Here is a 24633-nt window from a genome sequence, read left to right as displayed (position 1 = left end):
GGAAAATGCAAGCACACACTGCGGTGTGCTGTCCCATCCCCAACCTACAATACTGCCTTTTAGACTGCGGTCATGACGACCACCATATGTTCCTCTGTTGCCTTCCACAGCTCTGAACATCAGTCATTATGTGAGTCAGGCCATCCGTCCAGGATCCCCTACAGTGGTATTTTTAAAGGTCTCAAAGGAAGAGCATATTTTTAAAATCACTCATGACTTCTGGTGATGTAGATTTGGAGTATTTAGCATTAATGAGCAGGTGGGTGTTACTTGAGGACACAATGCATGGGCTACTATGTGACTCCATACTGCTGTGCTCAGCTGCATTTGCCACCATCTTGAATTGATCTTTGCCTCTTGGGGCTGCACCCTGATCCCTGGGGCAGTTGTGGCCCTCTGGTCTGGTCTGTCTTTTACCTTTGCCCCTACATCCACCTCAGTTTCCATCTAGCTGCTTATGTTGCCCTTTTAAACCAAAGCAAACCATGAAGGGCATTTTTTCAAAGTGGCAATGCATCTGAATGGGAACCCGGTGGCCATCTATTTTAAAGGAGGGAGTTCTTTTTGTAAGGTCAAATCTACTTTACTAGGTGTTATTTTTAGCAGTGTAATGGTGTCCTTTTTCATAAGACTGACAAATCCTACACAAGAAGAAAAGATGGGGCCCAGCAGTTTAAGGAGATGTCATTAGCAAAAAACTAAGTCTAGCAGAGTAAAGTGGCTTCTCTCCGGAAAGCAATTCTTCTTTGTCTCGTCTCTGTTCACAGCTCATTAGTTCTCTGGGAATCAGAATAAGGCGTTTCCCAATTATCTGGCCACAGGAGAATGTTGCTGATGGATGGAGCTGAGCTTTACAGCAACACACACACACACACACACACACACACACACACACACACACACACACACACACACATCTCCTGGCACCATCCAAAGAGGTGGGTCTTTCCTTATTCTTGAGGGAACCCTGCTGAGAAGCTCTTGGTACTATAGCCCTGCCCCTCATCTCTGGCCTTCAGCAAACTAGGGGACCTCTCTGTACCTCCACAGGCTTATTGGTAACAAGGGGACTCATAGACATTCTCTGCAGTGTTTTGAAAATCAAGTGCCAATACCCAGAAGTGCCTACTGTGTTCATTCAGTGGTATACATTCAGAGATATTTTCATGGCACTGTCTTAAAACACAGTGGGCAACTTTTGCTTTTATTTTTTGCAACTTCAATACAAGCAATTCAAGTTGCCATAATCCTTGTGTGACTGAAGACACACAGTTGAGAGGCAGGCCACAAGCTAGAAGTGTAACTAAAGGTACATAGGACAAGCTACCAGACACACAGGGTATCTTCCCCACAAGGTCAGCTACAGGAGCTAAGATCTCAAAGTAGCAGGAAGAAATGATGGGCTGCCTCCCTGATCTCACAGGAAGCCATGGGGGGCAGGATCTGAACAGAAGGTCAATGTCCTTTTTGCCCTGGTCCTGTGGCAATAGTACAACATCTAGCAGGTACCAGACCATTGGAGAGAAAACTTGTGAGCACTTATCTTCTTGAGTTTCTTGAAGTTTCTCCATTATGTGAGGATATATGAGAGTTAAGGCAGGAAGTCAGTGCCCCAGACTTTTAGGGTCTGACAGGTGTGCTATTTCTTTAGGATTTTGAGGGACCCAGTCTTTAAAGTAGGGCTTAGCTTTCTGTGGTCGTCTGTGAGATACGGGCTCAGGGCCATGCAATAAAGACTGTGACCTAGAGCAAGTGGTTTGTATGTAGGAGCAGTGATTTAAAAGTTACCAAGGGAAACACCAGCCATCATCAGACTCTGTATTTAATTGTCCCATGTTTATTCAACAACTTCTAGCCAGATGGCTCATATCTGCAATCCTAGCTACTCAGGAGGCTGAGATCTGAGCATAGCAGTTCTAAATCAGCACAGACAGGAAAGGCTGTAATTCTTCTCTCCAATTAATCGCACAAAAGCCAGAAGTGAAGCTGTCGCTGAAGTGGTACAGTGCTAATCTTGAGTGAAAAGCTAAAAGACAGCATTCAGGCCCTGATTTCAAACCCCAGTACTGGCAAGATAAAAGAAAACCAAAAAAAGGCCCACTTTCTAGAAAATGATTTGAACATTTGAAACTTTAGTTAGATCAACTAGTCATGAAGGTGGAGATTTCCTTAGGATATGAAGGGCAGTCTTCAGCTGGTAGGAAGAAGAATACGCACATTGGGATTCGTATGTTACGAATTCAGTGCACATCAGCTCTGGTCTTTCAGAAAGCTTTAGAATAGGATTGTACTGCTCCTTTCTCCAATCACTTCTATAACTTCTAGAGTTGGCAGAGAAGGATTGTGGCTCCTGGAGGCAGCAAGCAGCTAGAGAATGGCAGAAAGGCTCATCTGTCCAACTGGACGATGCCTCCAAAACATACAGGAAGACAGATGTGAAACAGAAACCAGGTTTCCTTCCAGCCTCCTCTGCAGCTTTCCATCCCTACATCACTACCATAACAACTAGTGTCATAACCAAAGACACGAACTCGTTCTAAGACCAGCTCTCTACCCTGCTCTCTACCCTCTAGCCTGGGATCTCGCTAGAGCCAGGGCTGAACGTTAGCCCCAGCCGAAGGGTTCTAGCTGCAGCTTCTCCATCCTGGGCACCCAGTCTTAGCAGGGAGCCCCCTTGTCTTAGACTCTTGATGGCATGTATTTTATCTACTGTGGTGCAGTCAGATGCCTGCCTCCCTTTCTCCTGAGAGGGGAATAGAGGCTCATTCCTTGTTCCCTGCAAGATCAGCTTGTTAACAAAAAGGATGCCTGGAACAACAGCCCAATGTCCTGTCCCTGAGGGACTTGCAGAGATCTCTACTTGCCACATTGTCCACCTTTCAACGTCCAACCCACTGTCAAGCACAAGACTTCCCACTCCTGCGTGGGGTCAGAGCCCATCCCAGGACCCCTTCCCCTTCATCCCTCCAGCCCAGAACCTAGGAGGCCAGCCTGAACTCAACAACGTTTCCCTTATGTTCCACCTGAGCCCTCTGCCCCCATGTGGGGCCAGAACCTGGGAATGGGGCTGGGGTTTGGGAGAAGGCAAATGCTTTGATTCTCAAAGGCCATGTGAGAGTTGTGAATGCTCTCTCTCTCTCTCTCTGTGTGTGTGTGTGTGTGTGTGTGTGTGTGTGTGTGTGTGTGTGTGTGTGTGTGTGTGTGTGTGTGTGTGTGTGTGTGTGTGTGTGTGTGTGTAATTCCATGTCTGGGCACTTCTGATTTCTCTCTGCAGGATCAAGCCAGGGAATCACAGGCCTGATTTTTGTCAACATGTGCTTCATCAACCTGGTAACCTGTATTCCTTGTCTTTTACACTGATTATAAGGCTTTTCCATTACTCCCTTTCTTAACATTCTTCCTTCCTGGATTCTCACACCAACTTCCCAGGGTAGGAAGAAGCAGCCTTTCTCCTCCCCTTCCCTGGTCCTCATATTTCTTCCCTTGACTAGCCCATCCTGTTGAAGTAAGATTCAGGAGCTGCTCAGCACCAGCCAGAGACTCTGGTCCAGCCTGGCCTGACAGTGCAGCTGTTTCTTCAGTCACCTGTCGGATCTGATTCACATCCTACTATACACCTTGATAGCCAAGGTGTGCTGAGCACTGAGGCAGTTTTGGAGGAAGATTCCTCTTCCTCCTCCTCTTTGGTGAGACAGGATCTGATCTTATTATATAGCCCAGGTTGGCCTACAAAGATTGATCCTCCCACCTCAGTCTCCAAAAATGCTGAGATTACAGATGTGTGCCATCATGTCCAGTTTTCCACTCTTTTCCTTTCCTCTCTATCTCGCCCCCATCTCAGTGCTACACATGACCCTTTCCAACTCAGCTTTCCAGCAGGATCTCATTGCAGGCACTCTGGGTTGTGAGAGAAAACTACAATGAAGGAGGTTCTGGGCCAAAAAAAAAATCCTACAAAAAAAAATCAAACAGACAAAAAAAATCAAGAACTGCCGGGGTTCCCTTGGATGGGAAGTAGAGGACACCGTGTGCTGAGAGTGAGTGAGCTAGACAATGGCATGCTGCCTGTACCTGTGCTCCTAGGTGCTCAGTAGTTGAGTGACTCTGTTTCCCAATAGGCCATAGTAGAAACCACAGTATAGAAAACACGCATACTCAATGGATGACAGAGCCAGGTGGGGCTTGCACTCTGCAGCTCTTAGTAAATGGCTCATGGCCTCAGATTTAAATATTTAAACGTTCCCCCATGATTTGGATGAGCCCTTAGCTCACAAGGGCTCAGGGTGAACTCCAGGCTAGAAGCTGGAGTCTCCAACTGGAAGGATGGATCCTCCCTGATCTATGGACATGCCTCAGTGGTGGTGGTGGTGGGGGGGGGGGGTGAGAGCCTCTAGGGAGGCCTTTGAGTACCAGAGAGGGAAGTGACTGGGGCCAGTAAGCAGAGAGAAGAGAGATGCCACAATGCCACTCTCACCATGGGAAACCTACCTGGCCCAGCCTTGAATTAGTGTTGACAGAAGCTTGAGAAAAGGCATCACTGCCCCAGGGGCCTAGGCCTGGTCCCTGAGCCTGACGGGAGGGTGGGTATATATGCGGCTTCCCTCCACAGTGTTGGGGTCCACAGTGTCTGGGCCCCCAAACAGCACACTCAGCTACCTGCCCTTTCTGCTCTCCCTTACTTTGTAGCAAGTGCCTGGAAGGTGGCAAGGGGAAGCTGTGGAGAGCGGAGTGTCCTCACACCGAGCCCCTGGTCTCCTGGGACCCATGCAGCACATCCTCTACATCCTGTTCAGCCTCGGCATCCTGCTCTGCCTCAGTACAGGCCCCCAGCAGTGGGGGGCTGGGAAGGTACTGGAGGAGTCGGCCTTCCCGCTTCATTTCTGCCAGCTCCTTGGCACAGCAGCTGGGTGTGTTGGTCTCATAGGTGTCGTGGAAGGTGTTGTAGTCCACCTCATAGAAGCCCTTCTCCAAGGTAAGGACGGGTGTGAACCGGTGGCCCCAGAGCACCTCTGTATCCATGTAAGAACTCCGTGCTTGGCAAGTCATACCTGAAAAAATAGATGTCACGTGCATTATGATATAATCTACTGTCCATCCACCCACCCACCCATCCTTCCATATTTTCAACAATCTATCAATCTATCTAATTATCCATCCATTCACCCACCCATCCCTCCATCTATCTATCATTCTATCTAATTAGCCACCCATTTGCCCACCCATCCACCCATGTACCCATCCTTCACCCAGTCATCTTTACATCTATCCAGTAATCTGTCTATCCAGTTGTCCATCCATTCACCCATCTACCTATCCATCCATCCTCCTACCCGTCCTTCCTTCTATTCAATAATTTATCAGTTTAACAATTATTCATCCATCCATCCACTCATGTACCCATCCTTCACGCCCTCATCCTTATACCTAGCCAGGAATCTATCAGTCTGTCCAGTTATCCATCCATCCACCCATTTACCTATCCATCCATCTATTCATTCACCCCTCCTTCCATCTATTCAATAATCTACCATTCATTAAGAATGTCTTCAGGCAGATGCTGTACCATTGATCTGTACCCATTTCTAAGTAAGCAGTTTTTGAACATCTATTTGTGCTAAACAACACAGAGTTATAAAGCAAAATAAGACCTAGTCCTTGTCCTGGAGAAGCTCACAATATGATGGGGATAGAAAACTGGAAGCAAACATGCAAAATTCCAGAGAACATCTCTAGAGACGAGAGTGAATAATTTGGGGGGAGGTAGTTGAGGGCAAACACTTGATTCTTGAAATTCGCATTCAGGTACAGAAGACTGAGACAGGAGGGGAGGCAGACAAGGGGCTAAAACCAAGATGAATTCAGAATGGGGGAAACATAGAAGAGCTGGCGGAATTCAGAACATAAGGGGATTGTTTGGAGTAACCACAATATGGACAGAAGCGTGCATGCTCCTGCACACATGCATGTTAATGCACATATATGTACACACAGGAAGGGGAGCAATCACCCCCTCCCCGACAGACTTCTTGATCTGAAGATGCTCTCTAGTGCCTCCATGCCCTCCCCACACAGCCCTTACCATGCCTGTGTTATTTTTAGGTATTGCTCGCTTGCTCACTCTCTCCAGAGAGGGAGGGCAGCTTTGTTTATGGATGAGGAAGCCTTTGAACATAAGGATCACAGGAAAACAGCTTTCTAGTTATCCTTTGAGCTTAGGAAAGGACTAGTTTGTGCACTTTGGGCACCTTTCTGAGAGGGGTATCATACAAATCAAACCCAAGTCAAAGGCTACCTCCACCCACCTGTGCTCCAGTGCCCAGACACCCCCCCACGGGACCTCAACCTCAATGGGCTTTTGGCCTGCTCTTAGTTCTCATGGGGAGGCCTGTCTTGGCCAGGTGTCTCCATTCAATCCTTACTCTTTTCTGCACACTCCCTAGCCCCAGCAGAAGTATAACCCTCCACCTCTAAACTGGGCACTGACCAATCTAAAACCATAGGCTCCCACCCAGAGCCACTGGGACCAGGACCTCTTTGGGAGCCTTTGGGACCAACTTGCTGAGCTCTGCCTGCTCATTTTCTAGTGAGCTGCCTTGCAGCTAAAGGTCCTGCTTAAGTGCCAGTCTGCTGGTGACTCATTCTGTCACTTTACCACATACAAATGCAGGGAGTACACATTAACTCTGGTGCTCCATTTAACCATTACATCTTCCCCAACAACCCCATGAGATTAGTTTTCCTGATGGGTTGACAAGTCGAGCAAGAATCCAAGCTCACCCAAGTAGGCTGTGACAGAGTATGTGCTCCTCAAACCAACTAAACTCTTGGCTTAAGATCAGAACAGTTAGGTGAGTGATTTTCCTCCTGACTCCCAGGGTCTCCCGAGGGGTGGAATCCTGTCTCTCATAATGGAGACAGAGTAGCCCAGGTTGAGGGGAGGAGGTCAAGCAAATCAGACAAGTCAGTGTTTTGACTTGGAGGGAGGAGACAGTGGGCAGAATGAGCAATCAATCTCTGGGGGCATGTGGGTGCTTTCCCCACTAGCAGAGACGGAAGCTGTGGGAATGGTATAGCATAGCTTGTTCCTTTGCCTCCCTCCCTTTTACTTGATCCTTCCTTCTTGACCTCACAGTGGAGCAAATCCCAAGAAAGGAAGCCTGCTTTCTGATCGTGACTCTGTCACCAAGGGCAGAGTGACCTGGGCATCCTGGCTCTGTAAGAGGCAGCTTCCTGAATTCTGCTTGTCCTCAGCCCCAAGGGCTCTCCCAGCTGCTACCATATGCTTCCTGTTCAGGCTCCGGCCCCCAGCAGATGGCCAGGCAGCCCCTCTGGCACTGTCCCTAGAGCCTGTCAGCACCCCTGCCTGGTTCCACTGACTCAGAAACTAGAGCCCCGGCTGAGTCCCCCCACTCAGCATCCAGCTTTCAAAGGCTAGGCAAGTGTGCTTGGCCACTAGCAGGCCCTAACATTGAGGGACCCGGTAAGGGATAGACTTGAAAATGAAAGGCCTGGATCCGAGCACTTAGTGTCTGCTTGAGCCTTTCAAGGAAACCAAACCCTATCCTGTTGTCTGCAAGAAAGAGAAGAATGGAAAGGTCCATCATTGTGAGGATGGATGAATTCTCTGTACATCACAGGGAGGGCCTGGCCTGAGGCTCAGTCTACTTGATGGAAGGAAGGAAGGAAGGAAGGAAGGAAGGAAGGAAGGAAGGAAGGAAGGAAGGAAGGGAGGGAGGGAAGGAGGGAAGGAGGGAGGGAGGGAAGGAGGGAGGGAGGAAGAGGGGGAGAGGGAGGGGGAAAGGGAGGGGGGAGGGAAAGAGTGGGGAAAGGAAACAAGGAAGAGGACAAGGAGGAGGAAGAGGACCAGGAGGAAGAGGAGGAGGAGGATGGTATATTGACGATGGCTCTCCTCCTTGAGGAAGCCCTGCCCAAATTTTGGGATGGGATGTGTGGATCCCAGAACTCAAGCTTCCTTAGGAACCATGTTCTTTGGAGCGAGCCACCTTAGAGCCATCTGCTGAACAGGGCAGTGTGTCTGAGACACGTGGAAGCCCTCAGCTCCCAGCTGCCCGTGAGAGTCAGCTGAACAGGAAAGCGCCAGACTGGTTCCAAAGAAGACATCTTTCCAGGCATACCTAAGTGGATGGCGCACCTCTGTGTGGATGCACTGATGACTGCAAACAGAAGCTGTGCTTAGCTTAGGGAGGAAGGCTGAGGGGAAGCTGCTCCAGGGAGGGGCCAATGGAACAGTCCCTGCCTCACGTCTGACTCCTTGGTGTTTTTGAGAAAGAAGAGTACAAATCCCTGTGAGTTTAGAAAAGGCTGCCTGTGGCAAACTGTCATCTCCTGGTGATAACATTCATAGTATGCGTGGAATCATGAGGTCCTACTCTAAAGAACCAGCTCCCATCAGGTACCAGTGGCTCACACCTGTAATCCTAGCTACTAAGGAGATCTGAAAACCAAGGTTTGAAGCCAGCCCAGGCAGACAAAGTCCATGAAACTCTTAGCTCCTATTAACCAGCAAAAAGTCAGAAGTAGAAGAATAGCTCCAGTAGTAGAGCACCAGCCTCAAACAAAGAAGCTTAAGGACTTATGCCCAGGCCCTGAGTTCAAACCCTAGTACTGGTAACAAAAACAAACAAACAACAAAACCCCTCAGTTCCTGTAGTCACCCCAGATTTTTCAGGGTTATTGGTAGCTGTCAGGGGAGCACCTTTTCTTGTTTGGCTTCTGTTTCTATCCTCCAAGGATGTGGGAGGCTCCTAGCCTCTATATGTGCTTACATTTTAGATCTGTTCCTGAAAGTTGGACAAGCCCAGCAACGCGATCATTTATCATGACTCCATCTTGAGTGACAGAACCTTTCAAATCGCATTAGAGACTGGACAAGCTATCTCAGGATTCTCACATACAAGCTTTCCAGTTCGGGTGTCCCAGTGACCCTTGCCCCTGGCTAGGGTAACTGGACTAGGAAGAAGACAGATGTCTTACCTGTTGCTTCCACCATCCCTTCTAGAATGACCACCACTTCGAACTCCTCCTGATCCAGCTGAGCCCTGGACATCTCCCAGAAAGGGCTCTTCTCATTGATTTCGTGGGAGATGATGAGCGGAGACACCAGGAAGAGGCGGTCATCGCCAGTGTCGAAGCCCACGTTGATGTCGGTCTGGTTCAGGGGGATGAACTCCCCTTCTTTGGTCTGCCGAGACTTGATGAGCTTGGCCCGGATGGAGGCCTCTACGATGTGGGAGTTGCGGAGGTCTCCCACCCGAAACATGAGGCACAGCTTCTCGTCCCGCATGGAGATGACCGCGTTGTTGGAGAACATGAGCGTCTCCGCTCTCTTCTTGGGCTGGCTGATCTTGACAAACATACAACCCACCATGAACGCATTGACGATGGAGCCCAGGATAGCCTGGACCAGGAGGAGGATGATCCCTTCTGGACACTTCTCAGTGATGACCCTGAAGCCGTAGCCGATGGTTGTCTCCGTTTCAATGGAGAACAAGAAAGCAGACACAAAGCCACTGAGGTTTTCCACACAAGGAATCCACTCTTGGTCACCAACGTGGTCCAGATCACCCCGGATGTATGCAATGAGCCACCAGATGAAACCAAAGAATAGCCAGGTGATGGTGTAGACCATGGTGAAGACGAGCAGGTTGAAGCGCCACTTGAGGTCCACCAGGGTGGTGAAGAGGTCGCTCAGGTAGCGGTAAGTTTCCTGCACGTTGCCATGGTGAACGTTGCATTTCCCGCTCTTCTCCATGTAGCGCTGGCGGGGCTTCTTGCCTTCGGCCAGCAGGCGAGTGCGGTCGGTGGCAATGGGTATGTAATCGCGAGCCTGCTTGGGAATCTTGGTGGGGTTCTGGGAAGTCACTCCAATCTCCATGTCCTGGTTCATCGCATTCCTAGAGTCACCAGCCATAGCTGGGGCACATTGAGTTAATAAAAATAAAATAAGATAAAGAGATCATTGTGAGTGAAGAGGGCTCTTGTGATTCCCAGAGACCGAAGATTCATGGTCATTCTGACCTGGGGGCACTCATGGGTGATCTTCTAAGGGTTTGTTGAACTGTCTACAGGTGTCTCACAACTATAATCCTAGCTACTCAGGAGGCTGAGATCTGAGGATCACTGTTCAAAGCCAGCCATGGCAGGAAGTCTAGGAGCTTATTAACTCCAATAAACCACAACAAAAGCCAGAAGTGGAGCTACCCTTGAATTAGTGACAGAATGCTAGCCTTGAGCCAGAAAGCTAAAGGACAGCACCCATGCTCTGAGTTTAAGCCCCAGTACTGGCTTAAACACACACACACACACACACACACACACACACACACACACACACACACACACACATGCACGCACATGTTGTTGAGTGAACAAATAAATAGGGGCAAGGTATACATAAAATAAGTAAAATATTTCAAGAAATCTGGCAATGATTTGAAAAATAAGGACCACAGTGTATTAAATAAATATTCTATACTATGTATTATGGACAGAGTGCCACTTGTAACCAAAATAGCCGTCCCTTTTATGTACTGTGTATTCTGTGGATTTTGAATGATGCCATTCCCCCCCTTAGAAGGTAGGTCTCACAAAGATATAATCTTGGGTCCTTTTGTTCTGAATACATTTCAAGCAACTAGAACATTGTCTGGCCAGCCTTATGTATTCAAAAATACTTTCTGAATGAACAAATGATAACTTAAGAAAACAGAGTCCCAAAGAAGGGAAGTGATCATCCCTAGGTCACCAAACAAGCAAAGTGCTAAAGCTGACATTTGGATTCCTGCTTACCTGGTGCACAGCCTGTGCTCCGTCCTTTATACTTGTCTGCCTCTTTTCTTTCATCTAATTCTTTCAGCGGCAGACAGAAAGGAAAAGGCGGTGTGTGTCTGATTCACCAAGTGGTAGCTTTTGCTGTCTGCCTGGGGAGTCTGGCCGCCTGAGCGCTCACTAAAATGACAAATGGCTGCGTAGCTCCACCCTTAAAACTTTGATCTAATTATTCCCTAAGAAATTGAGATGTTCTCGTGCCCCAAGCCTTTCAAGAAAAGTCTGGTTTGGGAGGTTATGTCACATTTCAAAGAGACACCGAGAACACCTGTGGTATCCAGTTTACTTTTTCCCTGACAATGAGCTGAAATCCATTTTAAATGTTTTCAAGATGGTTGAAATAAAGAAAGACCCAAAGAATCTCTGCAAATTAATGAGAGTTGCTTGAATCTCTGAATGCCACAAGCCAGCTAATGTGTAAGAAATATGCATATATAATCCATATATATGTATATAAATGAGCTTCATAGTAGGATTATGTATGCATATATAATCCTAACATGAAACGTATTTAACCCTTCCACAAGTCTACTAGACAGTTACAAAGGGTCCATTTTTCAGATGAGAACAGAGCTCACAGAGCTTGGGGCTCACCGTACGGCCACAGCTGTACAGTGGTCCACAGGCAGTGATGTTCTATCACTCAAGCTTAGATTGATAAACTGCCCCCTCCAGAACATTCCGGGAGCTCCAATTCTGGGAGATATCCCTTGAGGGGATAATGCCACTCTTATCTTTCTTTACAAAAATGTTCTTGAATTTCATTCCTTCCCACCCCATTGTCATTCTTTGTAAAACAGCAACAGTCTGCTGTGACCTGACCTGTTGTTGTTTTTCCCAGACAGGCTCAAACTCAAGCCCTGAACATTTCCAGAGACTGATACACTGATTTTGATTGTTGCTCTAAGCATTGAGAGATCAGACACGTTCCTCACTCGTAGCCTTGGACCCGAGCCACATTCCTTAAATCCCCATAAAACTTCACACCCGGGCACTATCACTGCAGATGGGCTGTCTCTCCTGGGGATACAAGTTCCCCTAGTAAACCTTCTCATCTGACCCTCTTGGGCTCCAATACTTTCTTCAACTTGGCACAGCTTGGCACAGTCCTTTGTGAGAATGTTTCTGTTACACTTTGGGGGTGACTCCAGCCATGGGGTTGGGTAGATAGAATGCCAGGAAATGAATAGAGCCACACTGTGAATGTCCTATAAACCACTGCATCGTTGGCCAATCAAGGTGATCTCACCCATGCTGAGTAAGTCAGAAAACTGACTGGCCTTATCTATTGCTACCCCAGTGACTGCAGCCATTTCAAGGTAGCCTTTAAATGTCATAGGTAAGAGTGATACTAAAGGCTATTTGTCTTAGCCATCCATTAGCCACTTGCCATTCTACACAAAGCCACCTGCTCCCTGCTCTGAAACATGGGCATTACAAAGACAAATGAGACCAGGACGGCTATGTGTAGAGCTACTGGGCAGAATCCACACAGGACTTTTCTCTTCCTAGGTTGGGTTGCAAGGAATGAGGGTTTAAGCAATTTGGTTAAGGACCAAGACTAGCTTTTCTTTGTAGTGCCTTGAGCTTGTGAGGTATGCTGCCAACTTCCCAGCCCTATAAACTCCTGGAGACCCTGGCTGAGACGGTGTCTCACCCAGCCACAGATGCTGGGCAGGGCTGGGGCAGGGCTGGAAGAATGAGTCATGGCAGGGCACTTGGGAAAGTGTTCACTCCTGCCCTCCACTCTGGAGGGAAAACAGCTTTGTGCTGATTTTCTGCACTGTTTCCTTCTTTATTTTTAAACCCACTCTCATGCATTCTTGTAGGAGAAGGCTAGTGCTGCTGTAGAAATACAAAGATGTTTTCTAGGACACATCAAGCCAGGTCTGAAAACACTCCACAGCTGGCAGACAAGGAAAGGCTGTTTAGTTCCCATTAAGACTAGTACACATTCTCCATGTAGCAGGGATTCCTTGCTCCACTCAGTGTGGAGCTTGAATTCTAGCTCAGTGTTCAACAACTTGATCTGTGATCTCTGGAAAAAAAAATCTTAACTTTTCTCACCTCAATTTCCTCTGCTGTGAATCTCAGACAATATGTTCAGCTCTGAGAGGTATTACAATGATTCCCAGAAAGCATATATGATACAATTGTAAGTTTATGCACACAGTCATGAGCTGCATGAAGACATTTTGATCAATGATGATTGGCATAAACAGTGGGCCTTATGCCTGCTTGGCAGGCTATTTACCACTTGAGCCACACTCTCAGCCCTTTCTACTTTAGTTTTCGAAGAGGAGACTCTCTCTCTCTCTCTCTCTCTCTCTCTCTCTCTCTCTCTTTCTCTCTCTCTCCCTCCCTCCCTCCCTCTCTCTCTCTCTCTCTCTCTCTCTCTCTCTCTCTCTTTCTCTCTCTCTCCCTCCCTCCCTCTCTCTCTCTCTCTCTCTCTCTCTCTCTCTCTCTCTCTCTCTCTCTCTCTCTCTCTCTCTCTCTCTCTCTCTCTCTCTCTCTCTCTCTCTCTTTTGCTCCTACCTATGATTCTGGTATAGCGGGGATCACAAACTCACACTACCACACTTGACTTATTAAGATAGCATTTTGATAACTCTTGCTGTGCTGGCCTTGAATATCATCCCTGATCTCCATCTCCCAAGTAGATAGAAGCACAAGCATGAGCCATAGTGCTAGACCCATCTTAGCCACTTTCATTTGTGTAAATGAACTCTAAAATGTTTGCACAAAAAGATGGTGCATTGTTTCCAGGATGTCTCTCCATCATAAGGCTATGTGGTTGTATATATTCATAAATGCTTCTTGAATTTAAATATAAGGTAAACTGGGAGCAGATGGCATATAGCCATAATCCTAGCTCCTCAGGAGGCTGAGATCTGAGAACCACAGTTCAATGTGAGCCTGGCAAGGAAAGTCCATAAGATTTGCATCTCCAACTAATCAGTAAGAAGCTGGAAGTGGAGCTGTGGTTCACGTGTCCTAAGGGACAGTGCTTGAGCCCTGAGTTCAAGCCCCAGTACTGGCTTAGACACACACCTACAACCCCCTACACACATACACACTGTAATGGTCCATGAGCCTCATTTTAAACATGAAGAGAGAGCAAGGAGCATCTAAGCCAACAATCTGAAACCAATCTGCAGGGTAGGTATTTAGCTGCTTGGCACAGGGTCTCTATGATTCAGATTTCTTTGTATGGTAAGCTACATGCCCATCCTATAAGCCCTGGTCTCCAGTCTGTGTGCCCATCAAGCCAAACAGATTTTTCAGAACAACAAAGATGGACTTTAATCAGATTTCCATGATGGAGTCTATTCATTAGGTATCCATTCAGGGAACTCTAATTGAGGAACTACTATAGTTCAGCCCTCCAGCTGAGAGCTGACCATAAAGCAGCAAAGGAGATAAATGCAGACCCAGCCTTCCCGCTGTTTATATTGTAGCACTGCCTCTTTGAACCTTGGGTTTGTGCAGAAATGTATGTAGAGAGAGGCAGGGAGAAAGGCATCGGCTTGCGGGCTGCTCTCTGCAGGACATAGGACAAACACCGACTTGAGTAGATCCTATTCTACTGCCTCACCTTGTTACTGCTCTTCTTCCAGCCTCCCCGGTGCCTGTGGAGACACAATGAAAGATTTTCAGACAGAAGGCTTCAAGTCCAGCAAAGAGGCTTAATCCCTTCTTTATAAAACACAAGTGGATGAAGAAACTCAAAAGAAACCAAATCACAAAGAGTTGTATTTTAGATGATGGATAAGTGAATGTGACATCCGTTTAAAGGGATCTCAAAAAAGCCCAAAGACACCCATCACAGTGGAGAAGGCTCCATGTCATAGGGTGGTCTAGAACACTGGGAGCCTGGGTAGTAGCTTGATAGAAGCTTGGCTTGGAGATCAGTGGAGTTTCTAAGAAAGAACTGGCTGGATGTCTAAGCTCAGAGTGTCTCTATCTATGAAATGTGGGTCACAAGCATCTTCATCCATTCATTCCTCCTTTCTCACATCTGCTGAGCCAACATCTGCTTTCCCTGAAGTGTGGGACATGGATGAGATCGGAGTGAAAGTAATGGAGGAGACATTTCTGTCACCCATAGTGACATATTTGAGTACTATTCTTCAGGAATACGGTGACTGTGGCCATTGTTAAAATATGGAAAAGCTCCAAAATTGATGGTGACTAGATGTCTCCCCAAGGCCTGTTCAGGTTAGCAGAGAGGATTATCTATATAATTATACACCACTATAATAATCTACAATCGGAGGATTTAGGAAAGGACCTGTGTGCCCTTGATTGGGTTCTGGTACATGACCCAGTGGTCACTTTGCTGGTGCAGGTGTGGAGAGTTTCCTTTGCATGGTGGTCTGTCGCTGTCATTGTCGCCCTTACTTCTAGCTTCCTGAATGCCCAGAAAGGTCATGGGGGATGAGTCTCTAATCATAGGAATCCTTGGGAAGGACTGGGCTTTTCTTCCAGAAGATTGAACCACTAGAATTAGATGAGAGGAAGATTTCTCCTCCTTTGCTGTTTAAAGATGGAGGGCGAGGAGGTGGTGACCTTTAGGGGCTGACACAGCTCCCTGCTGGGTAGATAGCAAAGCAGTGTGGCTGAGTGCTGGTGGCTCACACCTGAAATCCTAGCTACTCAGGAGGCTGAGATCTGAGAATCAATCACAGTTCAAAGCCAGCCAAGGCAGGAAAGTCCATGAGACTCTTATCTCCAAGTAACCACCAGAAACCTGGAAGCGGAGCTGTGGCTCAAAGCCTTGAGCAAAAGAGCTCAGGGACAATGCTCAGGCCCTGAGTTCAAGCCCCACCACTGACAAAAAAAAAAAAAAAAGAAAAGGAAAGGAAAGGAAAAGGTAGTAGGGACCTAAGTTCTTCACTGATAAAAGAATTGAACTCCAATAACCACCAGAGCTGGAGAAAGAATCTCAAATGGGAATAGTTACCTCAAGCCATCTTGACTCTGGCTTGAGAGAACAGAGCACATTGCCACACATGGCTGGACTTCTGTACAACTGTGAGCAGAATAGAAAACAATACAGGAAGGGTTGCAGGGACAGAAGGACTAGGCATTAGACCACCTGCTTTGGTTCTTGTTCTTCCTTAAGCTGAGGCCCTCAGAGTCACTCCTGTAAGCCTCGATTACCTTGTTTATAAAATGGGGATAACAGAACTCATCAAAGAGAGTTGCTGAGAAGTTTCTAATTCCTGGCTTATAGACATTCTCCAAACTGGCAGCTACACCTGACCCTTTGCCTGTGTGGATTCCACACTCGTGGATTCAGTCAATCGCAAACCAAAAATATTTGGGGAAAAAAATGCATTGAGAACCAGACATGGTAGTACACACCTATCATCTCAGCTTCTTGGTACTGGAGGCAGGAAAACCACCGTAAAGTTAAAGTGAGACCTTATCTGAAAAGCAAACTAAAGCGAAGGCAAAAGAGGCGTGGTTCAAGTAGTTAGATAGTAGGCCCTGATTATTGCAATATAGCTATATATATATAGTATGTATAATAACTTCATATACCTTTTTACTGAACGAGTATAGGCTTTTTTTTAAAAAAAAAAAAAGATAATTCAGTACAAATATTTTCATAGTATATGAAAAGTCAGTATCAGTAATCCAGAAATGATTTAACTCACACAGGATGGTGTAATAGCTTATATGCAAATGCTACACTGTTTGCATAAAGGAGTAATATTTTATTATTCACCAGGTCCTGGAACCAATAGGACTGCAAGGTTATTCTCTAGCAGAGAGCAGAGCTAGGATGCAAATGCCCTTGGGTAGCTGGAGGAGTAGACATGGCTGGCAGAGTTCTGGAATGTCTCCAGCTTCTATGGAGTCCTAGTTGGGAGCACCCAAGAAGCTGTGAAGACCTTTCCTTCTGCTGATCCCCATGTAGGCAGACCCTTGCTGGTGCTGGGTCCAGAGAGTTTCTCCTTCACACTGTGGTCTGTCACTGTCATAGTCTCCCCTGCTTCTAGCTTCCTGGGTGCCACTGCACTGCCTTGGAATGACAGGCGTGGGAGCCAGCACCCTGGGGCACCGGGCAACAGAGTGCAGCTGGAACTGGGGCTCCCTGAGCCAGGCAGCCTTACAGTTTCCCCTTCCCCCAAACAGGTCCAGACAGTGTCCCTCTTGTTGCTCGAAACCAATTCTCACCTCTCCTCCCCTTCTGTAGTCCCCTGGCAGTTCCCTGCTCAGAGGCTTCCAGGGGTGAAGCCAGCAGAGCAGCCTCCTCCTGCTCCAAGCAGGAAGAGCAGGAGTGAGAGGCCAGGAGGGGCCTGGAGAGAAGGGATCCAGCAAGCTGGCCCAGAGGAGCACAAGGCCCAAGACCCTCCCCTGCAATCCCGCTTGTCTGAGGGGGTGAGGGCAGGGTCAGCCATGACTCCAGCATCCTAGATCTTGTATCCAAGACTCCCCAAATACTATCCCAAATACAAATTACCAGCCTTAAAACAAAATTCTCTTAGTGCACTCTGAGGTTTAATGGCATGGAAACCAGTAGTAGAAAATCTTTAAAAGCCTGCCAGGTCTTCTGTTCGTAAACCTCATCTTTTAACAACTTATTTGTTCCATCAACGTAAGGGGGGGGGGGGGCAGGTACCTATTCTCGAATTGCATCAACCTTTAAAGGGCCTGTCCCTGAATTCTTGGTTGTTGAACTCAAATTTAGTCCAGGTCATGTAACAGGATGTAGTAGGTGTGAACGCCCAGAGGAACAAGGCTTCATTCCTTCACTTGATTAGTCAGTCAGTGAACTGGGAATTTACTTCATGCTGGGCCATGGAGAGAGGGGGAGGAGGTAGAGATTCATGTCCATGACTTTCCTGTATTTTCCACTCAGGGAGATCTTGCAGTAGTGCAGGTCCTGACTCATGAGGCCTGGGCTTCCCCAAGTCTGCATGCTTCCCCAGGAAGCTGACACAGCTGGTCCTCAGCACACACCTGAGTATTAAGGCTTCTCCTACTGGGTGCATGGTGCAATCAGTCCTGGCCCCGTGGGTCTGTCTGTCTGTCTGTCTGTCTGTCTCTCTCTCTCTCTCTCTCTCTCTGTATATATGTGTGTTCTCTGCCTTCCTGGAGCTCTTGGGGTGGCCCTCTGTGTGTTGCAGATGGGCAGATGGTAGCTAGACCAACCCTCAAACCAGCATCTTAGGTAGCTTTCATGCATGGATGGCACAAATGGTTCTCAACGTGGTGAAGAGATTTCAGGCTGCAAATGCCATAGACCCTTCCAGAGGAGGAAGACTGTAAGGACAGTGGGATGGAGCAAGTGTTGTCCTAAGCTGGTCTCTGGCCCACATGTAATGGAGTTGATTCCTCCTGGTCAGGGAATGGAGGTATAGCAGGGCTGTGGGGCTCTGCCACATGGCATCATCAGAGTGCAAGGGCTGATCCCAGACTGCTCCCCGCTGCCCTGGGCTCGCCATGGCAATGCACTATCCTTTTAGTTCTGCTCCAAGCAGAAGGCCCAGGAAAGGGGTCCTTCTAAGTTCTCCCCTGGCCAGAGTAGACATGATCCCCTGTGACTGGGAGGGGCTGGTGTGCCAGGAGCTGGGAGAGGAGTCTTGGGGGGGCTATGGAGCCAGGGGACGATGTGGATCCAGGAATAACTGGTGTCAGACAGGACACTTCATCACCAGACAGCTGTCCCTGGATACATGGGTCTCACTGCAGGGTTGCTTAGGGCTCTGCACAAGGGAGCTGGCAGCGATGCAACTAGATCTCCTTAGGGGGAGGAGACCAGCATCCCTGGGGAGCAGCCACAGGTTCACAGGTTGTCCTTGCTCCAGTGCCTTCACTCCTCAGAGGGGAGCCTTGGACCTGGGCCGTCAGCACAGGTAGGATTGTTCTTGAGAAGAAAGTCATGGTGGAGAGGACTACGGCTGTGCCTCATTTGGACCCAGAGAGGCCCCAACATAGCTTGCTTCTTAGAAGCATCTGTCTAGGCTGATCTGTGGTGAGTTTCCTGTGCCCTTTGCATTCCCTTGTGCCATATATATACATATATATGCCATATATATGTGAAGATGTGTGTATATATATATGTTCTAGGGCTTGAACTCAGGGCCTGGGTGCTGTCCCTTCACTTTATCACTCAAGGCTGGTATTCTACCACTTGAGCCACAGTTCTACTTCTAGCCTTTTGCTAGTTAATTGGAGACAAGCATCTTACTTGCTTTAATTGACTGGGTTTTCTTCAAACCTCCATTCTTAGATCTTAGCCTCCTGGGTAGCTAGGATTACAGACATGAGCTACTGGTGCCTGGTTTTGCTTTTGTTTTAAACAAGTGCTCAATTTATCTCTGGAAGACTCAGAGGGGAGAGGGAACTTGCCCAACATCACACAGCTCGAAAGCAGCAGAGCCCTACTTTGAACTGACCCTGGCCTAATGCCAGAGCCTACAATCACCTAGTCTCCAATTTCCTGTCCTAGTCTCCAATTTCCTGTCCATCACAGCCTAGTGACCTTGGTTCTGAATTATAGTGCTGACTCTCCTAGACACATTTTAAACTCTGTCTCACTCCCCCACCCCCACCCCACCCCTGCCCTGAGTCCCTGAGTCCCTGACTGGGACTCAAACTCAGTATCTGATGTTTTTGCTCATTGGCCGGCACTCAATTGCCTAAGCTACCCATCCAGCCCCACGTCTTACACTCTTAATCATATCTTATTCCTTAAGTCCCCCACCTTGAATCTGTCTATATATATGAAATGAAAATATACAGGAATCCACCAGGTTAAAGACACAGCTGCCATTTCAGCAGGAAAACTCTAACCTGTTGGATTCTAGTATAATATACTTTTGCCCCCTTGATCCAAGTTAGTATAGATTAAGAACAGATACAAGGTATAAAATAATAGCAATATTAGTGTTGGGCAGGATTATTCTTATGAAATGTAATTGGCATCTATTTTGCATTCTTCCAGAGTCCTTGGGTTGGCTCCCATTGAAGGGCTGCCCAGGTTACATTGACTAAGGGCACATAAATGCTGGCATGGCAACTTCACTTCCAGAATGCTGGCCTCAGAAATACTGGTTGTGACTCTTTATGAAAGACAAACAACTGAACGATTTCACCACAGGCCTAGAAGGTGGCTAACATTTCTGTCACAGCCAGAGGCCTGTTGGTACCAATGGGGTACCAGAAGGTGAATCTAGAGCCTTGTGAGCCTCAGTCAGTCCAGATAAAGGAGAGAAGACTCACAAAGCCCTCCAGTTGCATCTTTTGCTCCCCCTCCTCACTCCTACTGCAAGTCTGAGGAAGTAATCAAATTGCCTGTAGAGACAATCCAGTGTCCAATTAGAAGTGTTGTGGATGAATCCCCTGGTTATTTTGTCATTTAAAAAAGGCAAACACTTGAGAGTTTATAATAGAGATAAAAAGAGAATCCTAAATGTTGTTTCACTTAACAATTTTTCAAGGAAGACAACATTCTTGTCTGAAATGAGAAGAGACAGAGCTGGCCTATAGAGAGTTTAATTCTTTAGATAAAATACAGAGACAAAAATACAGTATTTAACCAGGCATTGGTGACACATGCCTGTAATCCTAGCTACTCAGGAGGCTGAGATCTGAGGATCACGGTTCAAAGCCAGCCTGGGCAGGAAACTTGATAAGACTCTTATCTCCAATTAACCACCAGAAAACCTGAAGTAGTACTGTGGCTCAAGTGTTAAAACACTTGCCTTGAGTTGAAGAGCTGAGGGACAGTGCCCAGGCCCAGAGTTCAAGCCCCACAACTGACACACACACACACACACACACACACACACACACACACACACACACACACACACACACTATTTAAGAGATTTCATTTGAGTATATCTATGAGTCGAAAGCCTTGGGGCAATTTTCTAGAAAGCTGATATTTGGCCTAATTTGAGGTGTGGAGGGCAGTGGAGGCAGTGGAGGGCAGGGTCTGAAAGGCTTAGTCATCGTGAGCTCCTTTTACTTTTCTTTTGTGTGCCAGTACTGGGGTTTGAACTCAGGATCTTGAGTTCTTGCTTGTTTTTTTCTGCTTCAGGCTGGCACTGTACCACTGGAGCCATACCTTCACTTCAGGATTTTTGCTGATTCATTAATTTGAGATAAGGTTTCCTTGGAATTGTCTGCATGAACTGGCTTTAAACCTGGATCCTCAGAGCTCAGCCTCCTGAATAAGCTAGGATTACAGGCATGAGACATCAGCACCCAGCTTGAAGTAACTGATTCCTGAGCAGTGCATCCGTGGTGCAGGACTGTGCTCTCATCACTGAACACCTGCTGAGCTCCCATGTCCTATCTGGCCAGCTGTGGGAGCCCTGCTCACAGCTGCTCACATCTGTCTGTTGTAATACTTTGCTATGTCTTCTTGCACAGTCCACAAGCCTTCTCCTAGGCCTCTGCAGAAGATGTATGAAAAAAACTGCAAATAAAAGGGCACAAAAATCAAATGAATTTCTTTCCCATTTCCCTACATTTGTATCTGTCTGTCTTGTACTTCTCCCTGTTAAGCCTGCCGTCCTCTCTGAAAGCAAGCAACATAGTTACATTTTCTTCACTGTAACCACACACTGTATGTACTCTGCATTAAATAATAAAGAGGATTAATAATTAAATCAAAATGAAAAACCACTTGTTCCTTTCTATGGCCCCAGAGACAGATTTTCTGAGTGGGTGCCAGCTTCTTAGTGAGGGTTAGAGAATATGATATAGAAAACAGCAGCAAGAAGGCAAAAGAATGTGAACAAGTTTATAAACATTTGAGAAGGAAGGGATGGTGAGAGGAGAAAGATGAACTAGGTCTGAGACAAAAGCAGGGAAGCAGACATAAACAGGTACAATCCTAAGAATTGGAGCAGAAGCCTACTGGGGGCAGGGCATACTATATGCCAGATTTTTTTTTTTGAATGGTTTGTATTCACTCATTTATTCTCTTCCCAAAAGACATGATGCAGCTACTATTTCTCCTTATTTTATAGGGAAGCAAACTGAGGCAAAATGATGAGTTGCCCCCAAAGCAATCAGTTGCTGGATTTAAACCCAGGGTGAGTGGCTCTAGATTTACACTCAACATCTAAGAAAGCAAGCAAGAAAGAATGCCCCAGGGCCAGAGAAAGAAGGAGAAGACCAATATCATGGAAGAATGAAGGGAATGTGAAGAAAAGAGGAGAGTTACAGTAGGGGGTTGAGAATGGAAGATGATGGGGTGAGTAAAGGATGAATGGGAAAGAGTGAATTACAGATGAGTAGTAGACACAGTGAGAGTTGGGAAGAAAGAGCTGATAAGTGAATTGTCGGAGGGGACATACCATCATTGAGAATTTCCTGTTAGGACCTTCCTATTTGCCATGTTTTTCTTTGACAAATTTCCAGCTCTTTTCAAGGCAGGTGCTACCAGATCCATTTTCCAGAAAGTAGACTGAAGGTCTGAGGAACAAAATGATGCCTAAGGTCATACAGTTTTAGTTCCTGGCAGGGCAAAAAAGAACTTCTGAGAACTACAAAGTAACAAGCACAAGGTCCAGTCCACTAAAAGTGTTAGTAGATTAAAAGACTCAGAATAAAGATGGCAGCTCTCCTCAAGTTGACAAACAGATTGAATGTAGTGCCTAACAAAATCTCATTTTAGGTATAGATAAATATCTAAAATTAGTAGAGGAAGACAAATAGCCTAGATAAAATAATTTTGAGCCAGGTGCCGGTGGCTCATGCCTGTAATCCTAGCCACTCAGGAGGCTGAGATCTGAGGATCATGGTTGGAAGCCAGACAGGCAGGAAAGTCTGTGAAATTCTTACCTCCAATTAACCACCAGAAAATCAGAAGTGGTGCTGTGGCTCAAAGTAAAACACTAGCCTTTAGCAAAAGAGCTTAGGAACAGCCTCCAGGCAGGGAGCTTAAGCCCCACAACTGACAAAATAAAAATAAAAATAAATTGAAAAAGAATAAAGAATCAGCTTACTAATTTCAGAGTTTATTAAATAGCTACAGTGAACAGGACTAATTTGATATTGGAAGAAAGAAAGACATACTTGTCAGTGGGGTGGAACAGAGAAACCAAAATACATCTTCACAAAGATGTTCAATTTGTTTTCAACAAAAATGCAAAGTAAGCTGGGTATCAGTGGCTCATACCTGTATTCCCAGATACTCAGAAAGCTGAGATCTGAGGATTCTGGTTCAAAGCCAGCCTGGGCAGGGATGCCTGTGAGGCTCGTGTGTGTGTGTATGTGTGTGTGTGTGGTGTGTGTGTGTGTGTGTGTGTGTGTGTGTGTGTGTGTGTGTGTGTGTGTGTGTGTTGGTCCTGGGGATTGAACTGAGGGCCTGGGCACTGTCCCTGAGCTTCTTTGCTCAAGGCTAGCACTCTACCACTTGAGCCACAGACCCACTTACAGCTTTTTCTGAGGAATTCATTGGAGATAAGAGGCTCACAGACTTCCTGCTCTGGCTGGCTTCAGACTCCCACCTTCAGCTCACAGCTTCCTGAATAGCTGGGATTTAGTTCTGAAGCACCAGTGCAGGGCTTGTCTGGGAGGTTCTTATCTCCAATTAAGTACTACACAAAAAAGGTGGAGGTGGAACTGGGGCTTAAGTGTTAGAGCACTAGTCTTGAGCAGAACTGCTCAGACAGCACTTAGGTCTTGACTTCAAGTCCCAGGAGCGGCGCGTGCACACATATGCACACACACACACACACACACACACACGTGCAAAGTAAGATAGCCTTTCCAACAAATGAAGGAACAGCCATCCACAGGCAAAAAAACAAACAAACCCCAAAACCTAAGCCTTAGATTTATAAAAAAAATCTTGGGGGGCTGGGAAGGTGGCTCAGTGGTAGAGTGCTTGCCTTGCATGCCTGAGGCCCTGGGTTCGGTTCCTCAGCACCACATTAAGCAAAAAGAAAAAAGCCGGAAGTGGCGCTGTGGCTCAAGTGGTAGAGTGCTAGCCTTGAACTGAAGAGCTGAGGGACAGCGCCCAGGCCCAGAGTTCAGGCCCCACGACCGGACCCCCCAAAAAAAAAAATCTTGGACTTAAATGCAAATGATACAGCTATAAAACATTTGAAAAGAATATGGGGAAACTTTTGAAAGAATATGGAAAGAATATGCTACAAAATTTAAGATATCAGAGACTTCATAATCCCTAATAAGAAAAACTGAAAAAATAATTTTTTTTTTTTTTTTTTTTCCCGTCATGGGGCCTGAACTCTGGGTCTGGGCGCTGTCCCTCAGCTCTTCAGCTCAAGGCTAGCACTCTACCACTGGAGCCACAGCGCCACTTCTGGCTTTTTCTGTTTATGTGGTGCTGAGGAATCGAACCCAGGGCCTCATGCTTGCAAGGCAAGTGCTCTACCACTGAGCCACCTTCCCAGCCCCTGAAAAAATAATTTTTATCAGAATTGAAAACATGTTCTCAGCAAAGATTCCCACCCCCCCCCCCTGCCCTTATGAAGATAAAAAGACAAATGACAGAGTAGGAGAATTTAAACTCCACCCTCGGAGGGCAGATAGACTCCTCCTCCTCTTGGCTAAGTCTGCACTCTGTGTCACCTAGGTAATTGGCACACCTGGAGACAGTCACCTCCCCCACCCTAAGATCGCTACCAAATCCAGTGTGGCCACACCTTCTCCCTGCCCAGCCTTGGGAAGTCCTGGCACAGGGGTGGCTCAACCCTTTCTGGCTGCGTGTGCTTCCAACTTGACCAGCGGCCAGCCAGCAGTTTGGAAAATAGACCTTTCTCCCTGCTTGAGTACCATGTGGTGTTC

General features: G+C 47.0%; 1 protein-coding gene across 2 annotated transcripts in view; it reads right to left on the bottom strand.

The window, feature by feature from the left end:
* Window positions 1-1571: 1571 nt before the first annotated feature.
* Window positions 1572-24633, bottom strand: part of Kcnj5 (potassium inwardly rectifying channel subfamily J member 5) — a 29624-nt gene continuing 6562 nt past the window's right edge. For both annotated transcript variants that reach the window (XM_070038322.1, XM_070038321.1), the window contains 3 exons: window positions 14444-14477; window positions 8995-9933; window positions 1572-5048 (listed from right to left, as the gene is read on the bottom strand). In XM_070038322.1, the coding sequence (XP_069894423.1) occupies window positions 4735-5048; window positions 8995-9931 (1251 nt within the window). In that variant the 5' untranslated portion in view covers window positions 9932-9933; window positions 14444-14477 and the 3' untranslated portion in view covers window positions 1572-4734. The remainder of the gene's footprint in view (window positions 5049-8994; window positions 9934-14443; window positions 14478-24633) is intronic.

The sequence above is a fragment of the Dipodomys merriami genome, unplaced genomic scaffold (assembly GCF_024711535.1).
Source record: "Dipodomys merriami isolate MVZ:Mamm:240054 unplaced genomic scaffold, mDipMer1.0.p SCAF_29, whole genome shotgun sequence".
Taxonomy (NCBI): Eukaryota; Metazoa; Chordata; class Mammalia; order Rodentia; family Heteromyidae; genus Dipodomys; species Dipodomys merriami.
This window is presented reverse-complemented; position numbering and strand designations above follow the sequence as displayed.